Here is a 14620-nt window from a genome sequence, read left to right as displayed (position 1 = left end):
GTGACAGTGAGATTCAGAGTGATTCAAGCTCAGGTGAGGAGCAGAGGATTACAACAAGAGTTTATCGACGGCGGTTTATTTTGAAGGTATTTTGTGATTCGCGTTCTTGCGGCGACATTGGCATGGATGTGGGTTTGGACTGCCGTGTGAGAATGTCAGTTCTGGCACAGTGGAGCCCCTCTGGCACTATGCTTTCCGTGCCAGTTTGTTTTTATAACCAAATGCTACGTGGCCTTTCCTTGCTTAACCCAGAGGTTTATGGTTGTCTTCTGCTGGAAAACTACTGTGCTGCATGGCACGTTGTGTCCTTCACTGTTTTGCATGCCAGCTTAAAGACTGCAGCTAGATGCAGTGTGTTGGTCTGATGCAGAGCAAAATGAATTACAGACAGATATGGCTGACACATTTTTTTTTCCTTTTTTCTCTTTTCTAAAAAAAAATCTAAATTACAAGTTTAAAAAAAAAATATGCAGGAATGTGCAAGAGTGGGATATAGGAGGGTCTGGGCCATGCAGTCTGGCTGAACGTTGTCGTCCAGAGGGCCTGGTGTGTTCTGGAAAGCCTCTCCAAAGCAGCAGGTGATCCCGATTTGAAACCTACTGCAGTTAATAAGAGGCCTTGCATCGCCTTCAGTAGGCTTTATTTAGTGTATTTATTTACAGGTGCCCTAGCATAACATACTTTATATGCTAATAATAATGGTAGAGACAAAAATAATTGCATTTGCCCTCATGTAGTTTCTTGTATGGTCACATAGTATGGTAGTGTTTGCCTTGAGCATATAGCATAAGAAAATAATTCTTCATCAGAAACTATGTTAACTCTCAGTAACTTACAGGATTTGTTAGATTCTTATTAGAAAATCATGTAGTAAAGCCATGAGAAGGACAAACAGCCACTGTAGTGCTATTACAGCAATAGCTGAGTTTGCCACGGATATAATTGTTACGTCAGTCACGATTAGTGACACCTGGCTATGTTGCTGTTATTTGTGTGTTTAGTGGAGAAGGGTACGTACACATGCACTGCACCTTTCTGACCACCTTCACCGTGTTTCGTCAGTGTACTGCGTTCCCATTCTGAACTAGGCAATAATTGCAAAAATGAGCTCAACAGAAGTAAATGTTTTATCCAAGACCTCATTTTTACAGGAAGAACCTGCTGCCTTAAATGAAAGCACCTGGGCAGGTCAAGGGTATAACCATTCATCAGTAATTCCCTCTGCAGATAAGACATGACAAGAAATAGGAATGTTTCTGTTTTCAGATGGGGGCAGGTGGCCTGAGGGTGATCGCAGACCCTTGAACGCTGTAAGAGCATTGCTGGTAAGACATAAAGCATCAGTGGGCTGAAAATGGTAAATGGTAAAGGCAGTGCATAGTCAGCTTGTTTGGGGGATTTGCCATCCGATTTGTCTGAACTATTTCAGTGTCTACTGGTTGGGCATCAGGAAGTGTCAGAGTACAAAAGAGACTGAAAGAGTTTGACAAGGGAGCAACCATTTCGGTAGGTGTGTGTTGATCATGTATAGCTCATGAATTGATGGCATGAAATAGAGGGATCAAGCTTTGAAGTTGGAAGGGATCCAGGCCTTGAGGATTTTTTGCGAATTCCTGGGAGCTGCAGTGGTTGGGTGAGCTGAAGTCCCAGAGAAGGCACGCGCTGGGTGAGGACCAGCTCCTCGGGCAGGAGGTCTCAGGATGCAGCACACAGTAATGCGGAGCAAAGCTTGCAGCTTGCAGGGAAAATGTAACCCCTGTGTTCCTGCCATGGGACCACGAGAAGTGGTCAGGAGCCTCCAGCAGGCTCCTGCATTTGCTTGCCGGCACTGAGCACCCTTTGAGCAGCTGCACCCCACTCCAGATGTCACAGCTCAGCCAGCCTCGGTTGTGCAGGGCAGTAGTGAGGGGAGAATCGGGCTGTCCCCCTACTCCTGTGTTTCCTGACACTCCCCACTAAATATATTGCTGCTATGGGATGGATACGCAGGAGGCCATGCAGGGATGTTTTCCTCCTAGCTTCTCCCCCGTGCAGCAAGCCTGCGACTCCCACTGGTGGTGAAATGCCCAGCGGCTTTTTGGCAGTCATGCCTGGGCCTTGGGAGCACTTCTCCTATACTGTCATACGTTATGGAGCCAGCCCTGGAAATCTGGGTTGAGCTTGTCTTCTCTGGAATAAAGAGTATTTTGAACATCTGCAGAGCTTGGGCATGGGCTTCAGAACTCGATGGCCGTGCTGTGCCTGTGCTGTGAGCCTGCGCTGCTGCCTTGTGCCAACAGCAGCAAAGGGACACAAAGGACGGTGCACCTGGAGCCTCCACTGGGCAGAGCTGCACATGGGTCAGTGTTGTACTGCACATGGGTCAGTGTTGTACTGCAGTTAATACTGAGTCCTGCCTCCATGCTGCATTAAAAGCAACAGAGCTACTCACATAGCCTGCAGGGATGAAGTTTTTAACACCTAAATCTGGAGGATAAATTGAGTCCCGTGAAAAAGAAGAATTTGCAACGTGCTTCCACAGTTACTGTCAGGACTGAATTGCTTCATTGCCTTTGTTCTTCTTTCCCAACTTGTTTTTCATTTCAGTGCTATTCTGCATTGTTGCTAACACTATTATTTCCGTTTAACTGCTACCTCAGCCCTCTGTCCTGGCCCAAATACGTGGAAAGGCTTTTCTGTCCCCGGAGGTATTTTCCCAGCAGTCCGAGAGCTGGGGCCTGTCAAGTGCTCTCGAGCACATTCCCATGGGATTTAGCACTTCAGAGGGCTGAGACCATAAAACCAGACAAGCAAGGGCTGATGCCCATTTCCACATGTAACAGGATCGTATTCTAACCTCAAGGTAATGCAGATGGTTTTGGTTTTGCTTCCTTTCCCTCTTCTGTTCGCTTGGCGGATGGATGGGACAGAGCATTGCAAAAGAAACGGGTTTTTATGGTAGTGCAGGAATGTGAGCAATTAGCACACAAGGGAAAAATGAGTGCTGCCACAATGTGCACATTCAAAGCCTGATCCAAAGCTCCTTTTATTCACTCATGACAGAAATCAGTGACTGATTTTTCATGCCTTTCCAAAGATTGTTAAATCTTTCATGGGTATAAATTTTTGGCAAAAGGTGTCCAGTAAGATTCTTGCCAAAAGGTTTATGGTAGAATTTTGTAATGGAAAATGAAAGAGATTTCCAAGCAGGAATTACTCAAATCCGATATTACTTTGTATCTTGTACTTCTGTTATTTCTTGCCCATTTTTATTAGAGATTTGTATCTTCCCATGCATTTTGCCCATGAAGCTCCCCCATTGCTGATCATGGAGGCTTGGTTCAGCCTGCACTGCAGGAATGGCACAGAAGGATCCTGAGCAGCAGTTAGGAACGAGCAAAATCAGCAGCTCTCATGATGTTATTACTCAGAGGAGACTTACTTACAGAGAGTGAAAATGTGGCCTTCCTGTAGGTGAGACCAGTTACGGGCCTGTGCCCCACGTGCAGCACATGGAAGTGTTTCCATCCATGTGCTCAGCTGGGTGCAGCCTCCCTGCTGCAGCCCTGCCAGCTCGGAGAGCTGCGGCACTGCTCTGCTCCCAAATGTCCCCACACCCGGGGAGAGAGCAGCAGGGTGGGAGCTGCCAGCTGCAGCACAATAACACACCTGGGGAGTGAAACTCAGGCTGCAGAGTGCTGCAAGCAGGTCTGTCTGCGTGTGGTCCTCCTGTATCAAGCATCAGAACAATGACCCAGCTCCCAGCGTTGGGCTTGTTGGGCTGCTGTTCGGCACTGTGTCCTTTTGGGTCTCCTTGGCTTGCCTGCTGTTCCTCCCCAACGGCTTTAGCAATACATCTGCAAACAAGCAAGTACAAACTCAGCACAGGCACAGGCGGACAGTCGTGGCATGTGATTAACAAGGTCTCTCTGAGTAGGCAGAACTCGCTAATGAAAATGACCTTAATGAAAGATGTTTGTTTCCACTGCCACAGCAGCTTGAGATCCCAAGGAGACAGAGGTGCAGCTGCTGGTTTTGCATTACAAGAATGGGATCTCGAGACTGAAAGGATTACGTCTTGCTGGTGGCTTAGACCAGAAAAGGAAGAGGTCTCATTGCTCTGTACAGCTCCTGTTCCAGTTGCAGTACTGCCCCTGGTCTTTGGAGAAGTTAAATATTTAGGATCTGTCCATCTTGCTTATTTCCGTCTGCTTTTAAATTCCTTTTTAAATTCTGGGTAACAGACATGCAGCCGCACCTTTTATCCTCTGCTGTTACAACACCAGCTATATAGGAGGAATAAAAGGGACTATTATCCCTCTAGTAACAAAACAAACATGAAAGAGAACCAGAGGTCTGACAAATCTGCAGTGAACTTTGGCACAGTACTGCAGCACCAACTGTATAACTCCCACATTTATCTGGAGGTCCCTGGGAACACCCATCATCTGCAAATAACCGGTAAGAAAATCAGTGGAGTTGGCAGGAGACTTAGAAGAAGCTGTTTTTTAGTTCTCCTGCCCTGGAGAGCAGCAGCAAGGATACCAGCTGGTTTTGGCAGGACTACACTCCAGCGAACAGGGTGACATTAAAGCACTCTGCTTTGCAAAGCTTCCTGGCATGTTCTGGGGCTGAGGCGTGCAGAGTGCAGCTTTTGTACGGTTTAGTCCCAGGGATATAACCGAGCTTCCAGTAATCACTGTGTTAAGTTTCCTCCCTGCATTTTGAAAGCTCTCGGTATTGTGACAGTGATTTAGACTGGTCAAGGGTGAAATGAAGCCCGCATAAGTATGATGCTGCGGAAATAATTTTATTCTTCAGCTGTGACGCAGATGCACCAGCTTTGTGTTTAAAAACAGCTTTTGTTGACAAGGTCATCTAATGTGCCATTCTAACCCAAAGCTGTTCGGAGGTCTTACAAGCAGAACTGCCAGTGGGTAAGGCAGTTGTTTTGTTTTTTTTTCTAGCAAACATCCGTCTTTATCGCTGCAGAGGATTAGAAACGCCAGTAAATCAGATCTGCCTCCTGCCAATTGTGAGCCCTCCTGCAATTTGTTTAACTACCCACAAGAAAGAAAATTGTGAAAGCTGGATTTCATGCATACTGGCTGCTGAGTGTTTACACCATTTATCCTTAGACCGTGCTTAAAGGAGCATATAGCTAATTAAAAACCAAGATTCACAGTACCTTTAAAACTGCATTTATCTTTCAGTATATCAGTGTGTTTTCCATTTGAAAACTGAACACAGTAATTCTCCCTAACTTGTTTTAAGGAGCAACCTGCCTGCTGCACTGCTGATAAAACTGTCTCCAAAATCAGTGTTTTCCTTTCGTCCCACTGCGGCTAGGAGGCCATACAGGTTTCAGTTCTCAAAACCTGTACCCAGGCATAGCTGCCCCTGCCCGCAGCAGCAGGCCCTGTGCCATTTTCATTTCTGCTATCTTGCTCATGAGAAAGGAAGGAGCCGGCTCCCGCTAGGGCCCTGCTCACTGACAGGCCTAAATCCTGGATACGGGGTGAAATTGATGCTTAGGTAGGTATTTAGTTTCTTCTTCCAGGAACCCCTTGGAAAAGAGTCCTTTTGGGGCATGAATTGCCCAGCGGGCCCAGCCTGGGCTGTCCCAAAGCTTTGGCAGCGATTTGTTCTGTGGCTGCTCGCGAGGGTGCCACCCTGCCTGGGCTTGGGGCCCTCGGCCAGGTGCCTGCAGTCCCAGCATGGCTCGGACAGGGGAGCCTCGCCCAAGTGGCCCTGGGCAGTGACATCCCCCTGGCTGTAGAGACTGCCGTCCCCCCGTGATGCTCCCTGAAGCATCAAAGTTTGGCGAGTTTTACAGTTTCTGTATACTCCGTGAAAGTGTGAGGAAAAAAACAAACGAGTCTGAAATGGATTAATTGCTTATTAGCAAGTGGTAATTTCAGCACAGCTTTCAGTATGAAATAAACAGAAATTCTTCACTTTTGAGTAATGACAAAACGTCGCTGGAGACGTGGTTGGCAGCAGAGCTGCACCGGGCTCTTCGGTGTAGCTTTTGCCTGATGTAATATCCCTAAAGCAGGGAAAAAACCTTGACTATAGAAAATTGCTTGTGGACAGAAAGGAAGGTTTATTTCTTTTAGCAGTCTGAAATAACATACAAGTCTAATGTTATAATGGACACATTGAAAAAGCTGTGTTTAGAGAGAAAACAGTTAAAAAAATAAACACGGCATCACTATATCTATTCACTGTAAAGCAGTGCTGGGGGTTTATGTAGGTAACTGTAGTGTGTAGGGCACAGTAAGTATGGTGCTTCTTAGTACTTGAAAGCATTATGATGTTTTGACATGTAGTTTTAATAATATAATTTCAAATATTATTTTGCTGGTAATGTTGATATTTAGAAGTTTTATATAACAATTTTTCCACTTCCTTCCTCTAGTTGCTGTTTTTTCCATGGTGGGTTTTTTTTTCTTTTCCCTTAAGGGGAGAAGAAAAGCTTTAAGGTTTTTTTTGTTGTTGTTGTTGTTTTGTTTTGTTTTGTTTAAAAAAAAAAGGTAAAATTTCTGGGGGAAAAAACAGGGGAGTTCCCTGACCATCTATCTCATCTCCAAGTGCTATGGCTCTGCTCTCAGCACAGGGAAGAGGCAAGTCATCTGCAGTCTTGACTTTTGAACATGGTTTTGTCCTTCAGATGAGGCAGAGCCTAGGTTTGTCCACTGTCTCATGAACACAGTCAGTAATGCTTCCTTCCGTATGGGCTGTGTTTATGGGTTGGAGAACACTGATTTTTGTGCAGCCAGCGTTTGTTGGGAAGCATGGAAAGCAACATGTATGAACTGGATATTATTTTATAGATTGCAAGTTTCTTTCTCAGTTTTCTGTTTTCAGAAACAAAATGCTACATTAGATTTGTTTTATTTACACAAAATAAGCACAGATGATAGATATTTTTGGAGCATCAAATGTGGTGCTTTACTTCAGCACCCACATTTGGAAACACGACTTTTTGAGGTAAAGTTGTCAATGTTCTTCTGGAACAGAAGTTCGTGGCTGCCGGCTAGCTTTAGACTTGATTTATAATTTTAGCAACAGTTCTTGTCATAGTATTTGGTCCCAGCACAGCAGTTAGGACACTGCTTAGAGATTTATTACACTGGTCCCATAAATAGTGGGTACTGCGAGAACTGGCGGATGGAGTGCGATCTCAGTAAGTCGAGCAGCAGGCTGCTGAGACTCCTCGGCAGGCTGGCAGATGATGCTGTGCCAAAGAAGGTTTCACGTAAGATACCTTTTACTTTTTCCAGTTTTGCAAATGCTGAGTAGTCTTGTCTTCTGTGTGCGGTTAAGATCTTGCATTTAGCAAGCAGAGCCATCTTTAAAATCCCAATTTTTCCCCACCTTATTTGGTGTTAGAACATGTTTCTGTGTGTACTGGGCATTGAGAAGCTGTGAAAAACCTCCTGCTAATGGATGCTGTTCAGAGATGTTATCTTCATGAATTTGTGCCTCCATCTCGTAGGACTCAGGCTAACAGAAAGGTTAATTGTTGCCCAAAGAGCATCATGTCATGAATTAGCTGATAAATGTGCCAGAGGCTCACTACATGTTTTAAGGACATGCTTTGTGGAATAAATACGCAGGTATTGGCATGCTAAATCAGAAAGGCTTCCACGTTATTTGTGTGACATAAACCAATCTGTTACATAAAGTTGAAGCTAGCATGTGCTTGTTGCTTGGATTGGTGTGGAAATATGTGTGGGTTTGGCAGATTATAGGTTATGTTGCTAATCTTATAACACGTTCTTTAGGGTGAGGAAGCAAAAAACATTCCTGGTGAATCTGTAACAGAGGAGCAGTTTACCGACGAAGAAGGCAACGTCATCACAAGAAAAGTAATCATGGCTTATATCGCTGCTCTGAGTCTTTGCATTCAAGTAACTTCTTTTAACATACTTTCTCCCCTTAGAATCTAGGAAAAAAAAATCGATACTTGTCATGTATTGCTTCCTACAGATCACCCGGAAGGTAGTAAGACGTGTTGTTATCCCACATGAGAGGAAAGTTGGTGAAATGGTAATGGAATGGGGACTGCCAGGAAATAACAGTAAACGCAGAGGGTTGTGGTGACCGCTAGAAAGCGCTGCTAAAGGGCTGGAGGTTTGCATTTAACAAGAAGCCTTGGCAAAGTGCAGTGCTTGCAGTTCTTGACAAGTCGTGCATTGGGACAAAGGGACGGGGATTTATCTTCGTGGTGTTTCATGGAAAGGGATCTTTCAAGGAGGCCTCATAGAGCTCTGTGGTGTGCAAAACGCCTTCCCCGTGAAAGCAGTATGGTCTGCTCATGTAAAACAGGCAGCAGGTGTAAAATGTAGGGTTTGGGCCTGTTCTGTTTCATCGGTGTCTGCGAGTAAGGTTAAGCCCTTGCAGAATTTGTACCTGACGCCCACAGGTGTGCTGTGTTGCTTTTTCAGCAGCCCAAAGGAGTAAACCCCAGCTCGGTCCCTACCAGCCTCTCACTCACATGTGCTATAACCCCTTGCTGGAACCTGGGGCTTTGCAGGATTCAGGGTGATGTGAACATACCTATGTAATGGTATGCAGCACCTTTGGAGACAAACTGCTGCAAACGTGCCCTGCTCCTAGCATGTGGCCAGGGCTCTTGTCTCCAGTAAAACTGGCACTGGGGTTAATGGGTTTTTGTCTGAGTGAAAACAGAATTGAGGACTCAGAAAGAAGCAAACATGAAAAATACTCTTCTTTTTTTCTGCTGGTGAAGAGAAAAACGAGGTAGGGAGCACAGAAATAGAAAAGAATTAAACATATTTCAATCCCTTCTTTCTTAGCCCTTTATCAGAGAAAACAGAAATTCTGCTCAGCAAAGGAGAATTTTGCTGCACCAGATTAGATTACTGAAAAACTACAAATAGTTACAAATACATCAATGCAGATCAGCCAAGGGGTAAATTCTGCCGATAACCACACACAAACAGATGCATTCTCTGATGTGAATGAGGCTCGTGATTGCTGGAGTGTTTATTTTTAGATGATTATTGAGCTATTTTTAATGAGTACAGATGAACTTCATTTTGGGGTTTGCTGTTTTAAAGACACCAAAACCTGCACTGCTTGTCACTGTTACTGGTTTTACTTCTGCTCTGCTTTGGTGATGGTTTTTTGCCGCTTTCTTCCTCTTCCCTTTACTCCATTACTAACCTGCTCACTTTAAAGCACAGACTTCATGAAACATCACAACAGCAGCCACGGCCTATGCTCTTAGAAATGTCCACCGGCCTTGGCTGGCCTAGGAGACCGGTTGGAAAGTGATTGTCCTTGAAGGTGGTGATGAATCCAGCTGGAGTTGATGGCAGGGGCTCTTCTGAAGGCTGTGTGCTCCAGCCCAGATGCTCTTTCCCAAATTGTAGACCTGCATTTTCTGCTTGAAGATGATATTTCAGGCCTGTGCTTTTGCAGCTCAGCAGAGTGGATAAATAGATTGTGTGTATCTTTGAGATGAAGTGTTAATGTGATTTAACTGCTTTTTACTTATCCTGTTACAGCAAAATATGGAGCCTGTTTTGGAAGCAGGTTTTTAATTACAAACATTCTCCACAGGCTATGTTAAACGTTCATATTTTCCTTTAAAGCAGGGTGAAGCTTATAAGGTTAAGACAAAGAAAGAAGTCAGACATGTGGAGAAGAAAAGTTACTCATGAAAGTTGAAAGCCAGCCACTGAACGGTGAGTTTGATCAATTTTCTTCTCTTGTAAAGCTTTTGCTAGCACAGCACTATGTAGAGAAGGGGCTAGCACCTAAGCAGTGCAGTGGCTTGCTTTCTGCTACCTTGGCATCACTTTCAAGCTGCAAAGCTGAATAGGTGGTCCTCGGTCCTGAACGAAGAAAATGACCTTGAGTTCATGCATAGAAGCTGAGCTTTATCTCTTGGAACGTAAAGCAAAGCAAAACGGAGCCATGTGTAAGATTTGGGGAGTTTCACAAAGCACAGAGTTCGTAATCCACAGTGCTCTCTACTCCTAAAAGTGGACTTAAGCATGACTAGTGAAAGAGCTGCACACCAGTAAATGTACTGAAAGACTTCTTCCACAGTTGGACATGTGATCTGCAGGCAGTTATGCAAGTGAGTGTCCTTGGAAGAGCCAGTAAGTGTCTAAATATTTGCCAACAAATAATCCTTACCAAATGTTTCTTGTAAAATTTATTGATCCAACTTCAGTGATTGTAAGAGAAGAGCAGCTGACAGTATGAGGGCTCCCCCAAACTAAATCCAAATGCCACTGGCCGACGCAGACTCACAGAACAGCAGAGGTTGGCAGGGTCCTCTAGAGATCATCTGGTCCAAGCAGGAAAAAGCAGAGCAGGTTGTCCAGGATCACATCCAGGTGGGTTTTGAATATCTCTGGAGAAGGAGACTCCACAGCCTCTCTGGACAACCTGTTTCAGTGCTCTGTCACTCTCGCAGTGAAGTCTTACCTCACAATCGGGTGGAACGTAGCTTGCACTTGCTCTGGAGTGGTGTGCCGGAACTGTCATCACACAGTGTATTTACCTGGTGTCTTTTTTCCACTCAGAATTTTTCTTAGCTTTGGTGGCTTTTAGGAAACAGGCAGAGGAGGATTTGGGGAAATGGGAGATTGTTTTATCATTTTCCTATACATCTGGTATAGGGATTGATTGATTTTAGGGTTAAAGAACAGAATAAACAGGGCCTGTAAAACATAACAAATAGCGATGTGGAAGTAAAGAACAGAGCATCCTTAGTCCCTTTCAAGTGTAATATGCCCCCCTACAGCCACCTGGCCATGCTGGCTTTCTGAGCATGTGAATAATGCTGCTCGAGACCGCAGGGACTCGATGTGTGGGATCTTGCAGAGAGCTTTATGGGATCGAGCCCTCCAGAGCAAGCACCGTAAAGTGACTGGCTTGCTTTCAGTGTGCTTTCAGCAACTCCTAGCACCTACTGGGTCAGTCAAGCACAACCACTGAATTCCTGCTTTTACTGAGAGCCTTCCCACATGTGCTAATAGAATAATACCACTTCACATGGTTTGCTGCTGAATATACTCATAAAATATTTAATGTTTTGAAAGGGCAGGCCTTTCTCCTTCATGGAGCTTGGGGATACCAGAGGAAAGCAAGCCAAAGGGACAGCATTGCTTGTATGAAATTGTGTCCCAACTTAGTTCCCATGCTTCTCTTTTGAAATCTGGAGTTTTCCTTTCCACCGGAGTGCTATCTACATGCTTAAAGCTAAGATGAGATCTGTTGGGCAGTTACCTCTGTGCACCCAGAGCCACTGTGGATCCACAGGGGGAAACCAGTGGAAATGTGTGAATTCGAAGGCACTGAAGGCAGGATGAGCATTGAACTCCTTAAGTGCTGCAGATGAAGAGCCTGCCAGCCTGCAAGTGTGATGCAGCATGTATTTGGAATAAGGGAGGGCAGATATTTTAAAATAAAATGGCATTAATAAAGCAGTCTTTGCCTAATGTATGAAACATGTTTTGACCTTGAAAACACCAGTCTGACTTCCTCAGAAGCAGATGCGCTCCCATGGCTGCTGATGCATTTCTTTTGTGCCTTCTAGGAGGCAATTCTGCCCTTGTAGAGCCCATCAGAAACTCAGCCCTCCTTAGATAAGCCCTTGCTCAGGGGGAACTTTGTCATGTAAGAGGAGTCTTTGTGGTCCAAGCTTTGATAAGAGGTCATGAGCAAGGGTGTATTAAATAATTGTTAGCTCCGTCAAGCGTCTGAAGTGTCTGTTGAAGACATTCCATCTGAATGCAGAAGAGTTTTCAGAGACTAGGGTTTCTGATAGAAAACCAGTTGGTTTCTTGGTCCCAAAAGACACTAAATAAATAAATAAATAAATAAATAAATAAATGGGGAACAGAGGTGCTGCTTTTCCTTTAAATGTTGGCAGGGATGTGTGTGTGTGTGTGTGTGAACATTTTTTGCTAGATTTTGCTGTAAAAATTGCTTTGTGACCATTGCAAGTAAACCCATTGCAAAATATGGGTTGGAAGGAAAAGCCACGATTTTTTTTTTGCGTGAAGCTCTGCAGGGCTACGGGACAGGTTTCTGCCCAGTACTGTGCAAGCTGGCCTGACTGCTGCTGCATTGTGAACAGGCAGCTCTCAGCTGCGGAACAGATCTATGTCAGCGGAGATGTGGGCAAGGACACATTGTTTCAGCATAGGAGAACGCAAGCGCTCGCAGGGAATGCGCGTGGACCTGTGACCTGATTAGTAAACAGGCATGTCCATGCCAGCCTGAATCCCGCAGGCACTGCACAAACCGCACTCGCAAACAGCCTTCCCTGCACCCAGGTGCTGGGGAGCTCGCAGGTCTTGCAGCTCCCATTCACCAGTGTTTCATTTCTGCTTCGTGCCTCCCTACTGAATGGCGTCACTGTCACACATTTAACAAACCTGCTTTTACGTGCTGGCTGCATGATCATTTTGGGATGGGCAGGAGAACAGGGGTTGGACCCTCTGTCTCCCCTGTGCCACTCATGGAGCCAGGTGGAAGATGTATTAGACAGCCCTTTCTTGCTCTGTCCTTCATGAAGCCTCGTAAAGGCTTGCTTCCAGGTTCCTGGCTCTCTCGGTCCCATTCCCTAAGCAGCTGAGAGAGGTGGATGTCCAAGGAGTGCAGGTTTTAGACCACTGTGGATGGTTGGAGACAATAAACAAAAGTGGGTTGAGAAAGGAGCGGCTCCCGGAGATAATGAATGCTATTTCTTCCATTACAGAGTACAGATTTATTGTAATCCTTTCTGAAGAGCTGTTACTTTGTCTGGGGTGATGAAATGCAGTGTCTAGCAAACATATTTGTAAATCAGCTCATGAGCAATGTGGATGTCTGTGGATGCATTTTCCCTTCATGCTGGGAGCTCAACTAATTTCATTACATACCTAGAAACAGTATGATTTATCCCATTACAGAATCCCATAATGCCAATTAGAACTATTTTGTTTAGTCAGGGAAAGGCATGAAATTGATTCTGAGATATTCTGAAATGACTTTGTGCTCTCTTTTCTTTCCGTAGGACTGTGTGCTTTTACTGCCAGTATTCTGGAAGAAAAATCAACAGGAATTAAACATTCACCTATAAAAGTGTGCGTGTGTTTGCTGCTTCCACACATTAACCGCATGGTTTTTATGCAAAAACAAAAACAAAACAACAAAAAAAAATTAATTTAGCATGAGCCAATTTACAGAGCATGGAAATTCACTTTCATTCACAGGATTGGAGAGTGCGCAGTTAACAATGCAGTGTATATACAAGATGCCATGCTGTTAACAGCTTATTTCAAGCAGTTTGATGTCATCACAAAAGAAATAAATTCCTGTGGCCAGAGGGGATGTATGAAGACGAAATGGTTAAACCATGGAAAGACACTAAAATTACTAAAATCCACAACAGCTCGCCTTATTTTTCTTGGACCCAAACTGTCAGGGTATAAAACACTGTTTGTTTCTTTTTTAAACATCAATAGTTTTGCTGTAAATAAATAACACTGTATAAATTCTAACAAATAGAATAAATGTTGATAAGGCACTGCCTTTTCGATCACAAACAGGATACTGCGAATGCATTGAGCAGGCTAGGTGTCTCAAGCGGCTACACCTACAGGGATATTCTGGGTGTATCTTCACAGATTCTTGTATATTAGCAATTATAATGTTTGTATATGCAAAAACGCTAGCTTGATTTTAAAAAAATCTTTAAAATCTGCTGCAAATTTAAATGATTCCCAAAATGAGGAATTCTGTAGTTCTGTGAAAATTTTTCTTCAGAGTACTAATATTTTGATGCATGTGTTTCACCTTATTTTGATTAAATCTTTTCCAGTTTTGCAAACACTATACTGCAACATGAAAAATAAGATTTTATCTGTAAACACAAAGCCCTTCATCTAATATTTGTTGCTGTTGCCAATTTTTCAAGGAAATGACCTAAAAACCATAACATATACAGTAGTTGCATTATGGGGAGGGGGGTGCTATCTGTTCTCGCTTTATAATGGGGGTAATGCTTGCAGCTTTAGAAGTGGGTTGGTGCTCTGACGGGCACAAGTTCGGGATATTTTTAAATGAACTGAAGAGAAATTATTAGCTAATAGACTGGCAGCACGCTGTAAAATTATTACTGTATTGTGTACTGGCTATAAGATGTAGAATCTTTCAGTAAGCCAATCATCTGTAATCATCCTAGCAGTGTAATATTAGGTTGTTAAGGCTGCTGTGTTTTAAAGGGCATTTTTATTTGGGTTTTGGTGAAATACTTTGATTTGTTGATTATATTCATATGGAAACAGCATTCATTGATAATAGCTCTAATTACATATGTATGAAAACAACAAACACTGGATGATCTAGTTGATTATTTAAGCATAAAATAAATTGTGTTAAAACTCTTGGATAACGTGTATTTGGCAGTGTTATTGTGCTCTACAGAAGTGTTTTTGGAATGTCAGCCATTAATTATCCCTGGCTTTTTGCTTCTTTTCCTCTCAGTTTCTTTTGTGTGATCCACCTCCTCGTCTTCATAGTGTGACAGGTCATCACTTGGCAGGCTGTCCCAGAGTGGGTGGAACAGGAGTAACACAGCAGCCAGCACATCCTCAGCAAAAGTAAG

At 43.9% G+C, this 14620-nt stretch overlaps 1 protein-coding gene across 19 annotated transcripts in view; it reads left to right on the top strand.

Moving 5' to 3' along the window:
• The window catches only part of ANK3 (ankyrin 3), a 199415-nt gene extending 185011 nt beyond the window's left edge, over positions 1–14404 (top strand). For 18 of the 19 annotated variants that reach the window (XM_032191372.1, XM_032191370.1, XM_032191371.1 and 15 more), the window contains 2 exons: positions 9606–9698; positions 13028–14404. In XM_032191372.1, coding sequence (XP_032047263.1) covers positions 9606–9674 — 69 coding nt within the window. In that variant the 3' untranslated portion in view covers positions 9675–9698; positions 13028–14404. The remainder of the gene's footprint in view (positions 1–9605; positions 9699–13027) is intronic. The other variant, XM_032191359.1, reaches the window with a different exon arrangement.
• The last annotated feature ends 216 nt before the right edge of the window (positions 14405–14620 follow it).

Source organism: Aythya fuligula, chromosome 7 (assembly GCF_009819795.1).
Source record: "Aythya fuligula isolate bAytFul2 chromosome 7, bAytFul2.pri, whole genome shotgun sequence".
NCBI lineage: Eukaryota > Metazoa > Chordata > Aves > Anseriformes > Anatidae > Aythya > Aythya fuligula.
The sequence above is the reverse complement of the archived record's forward strand: the minus strand, read 5'-3'. Positions and strand labels throughout refer to the sequence as shown.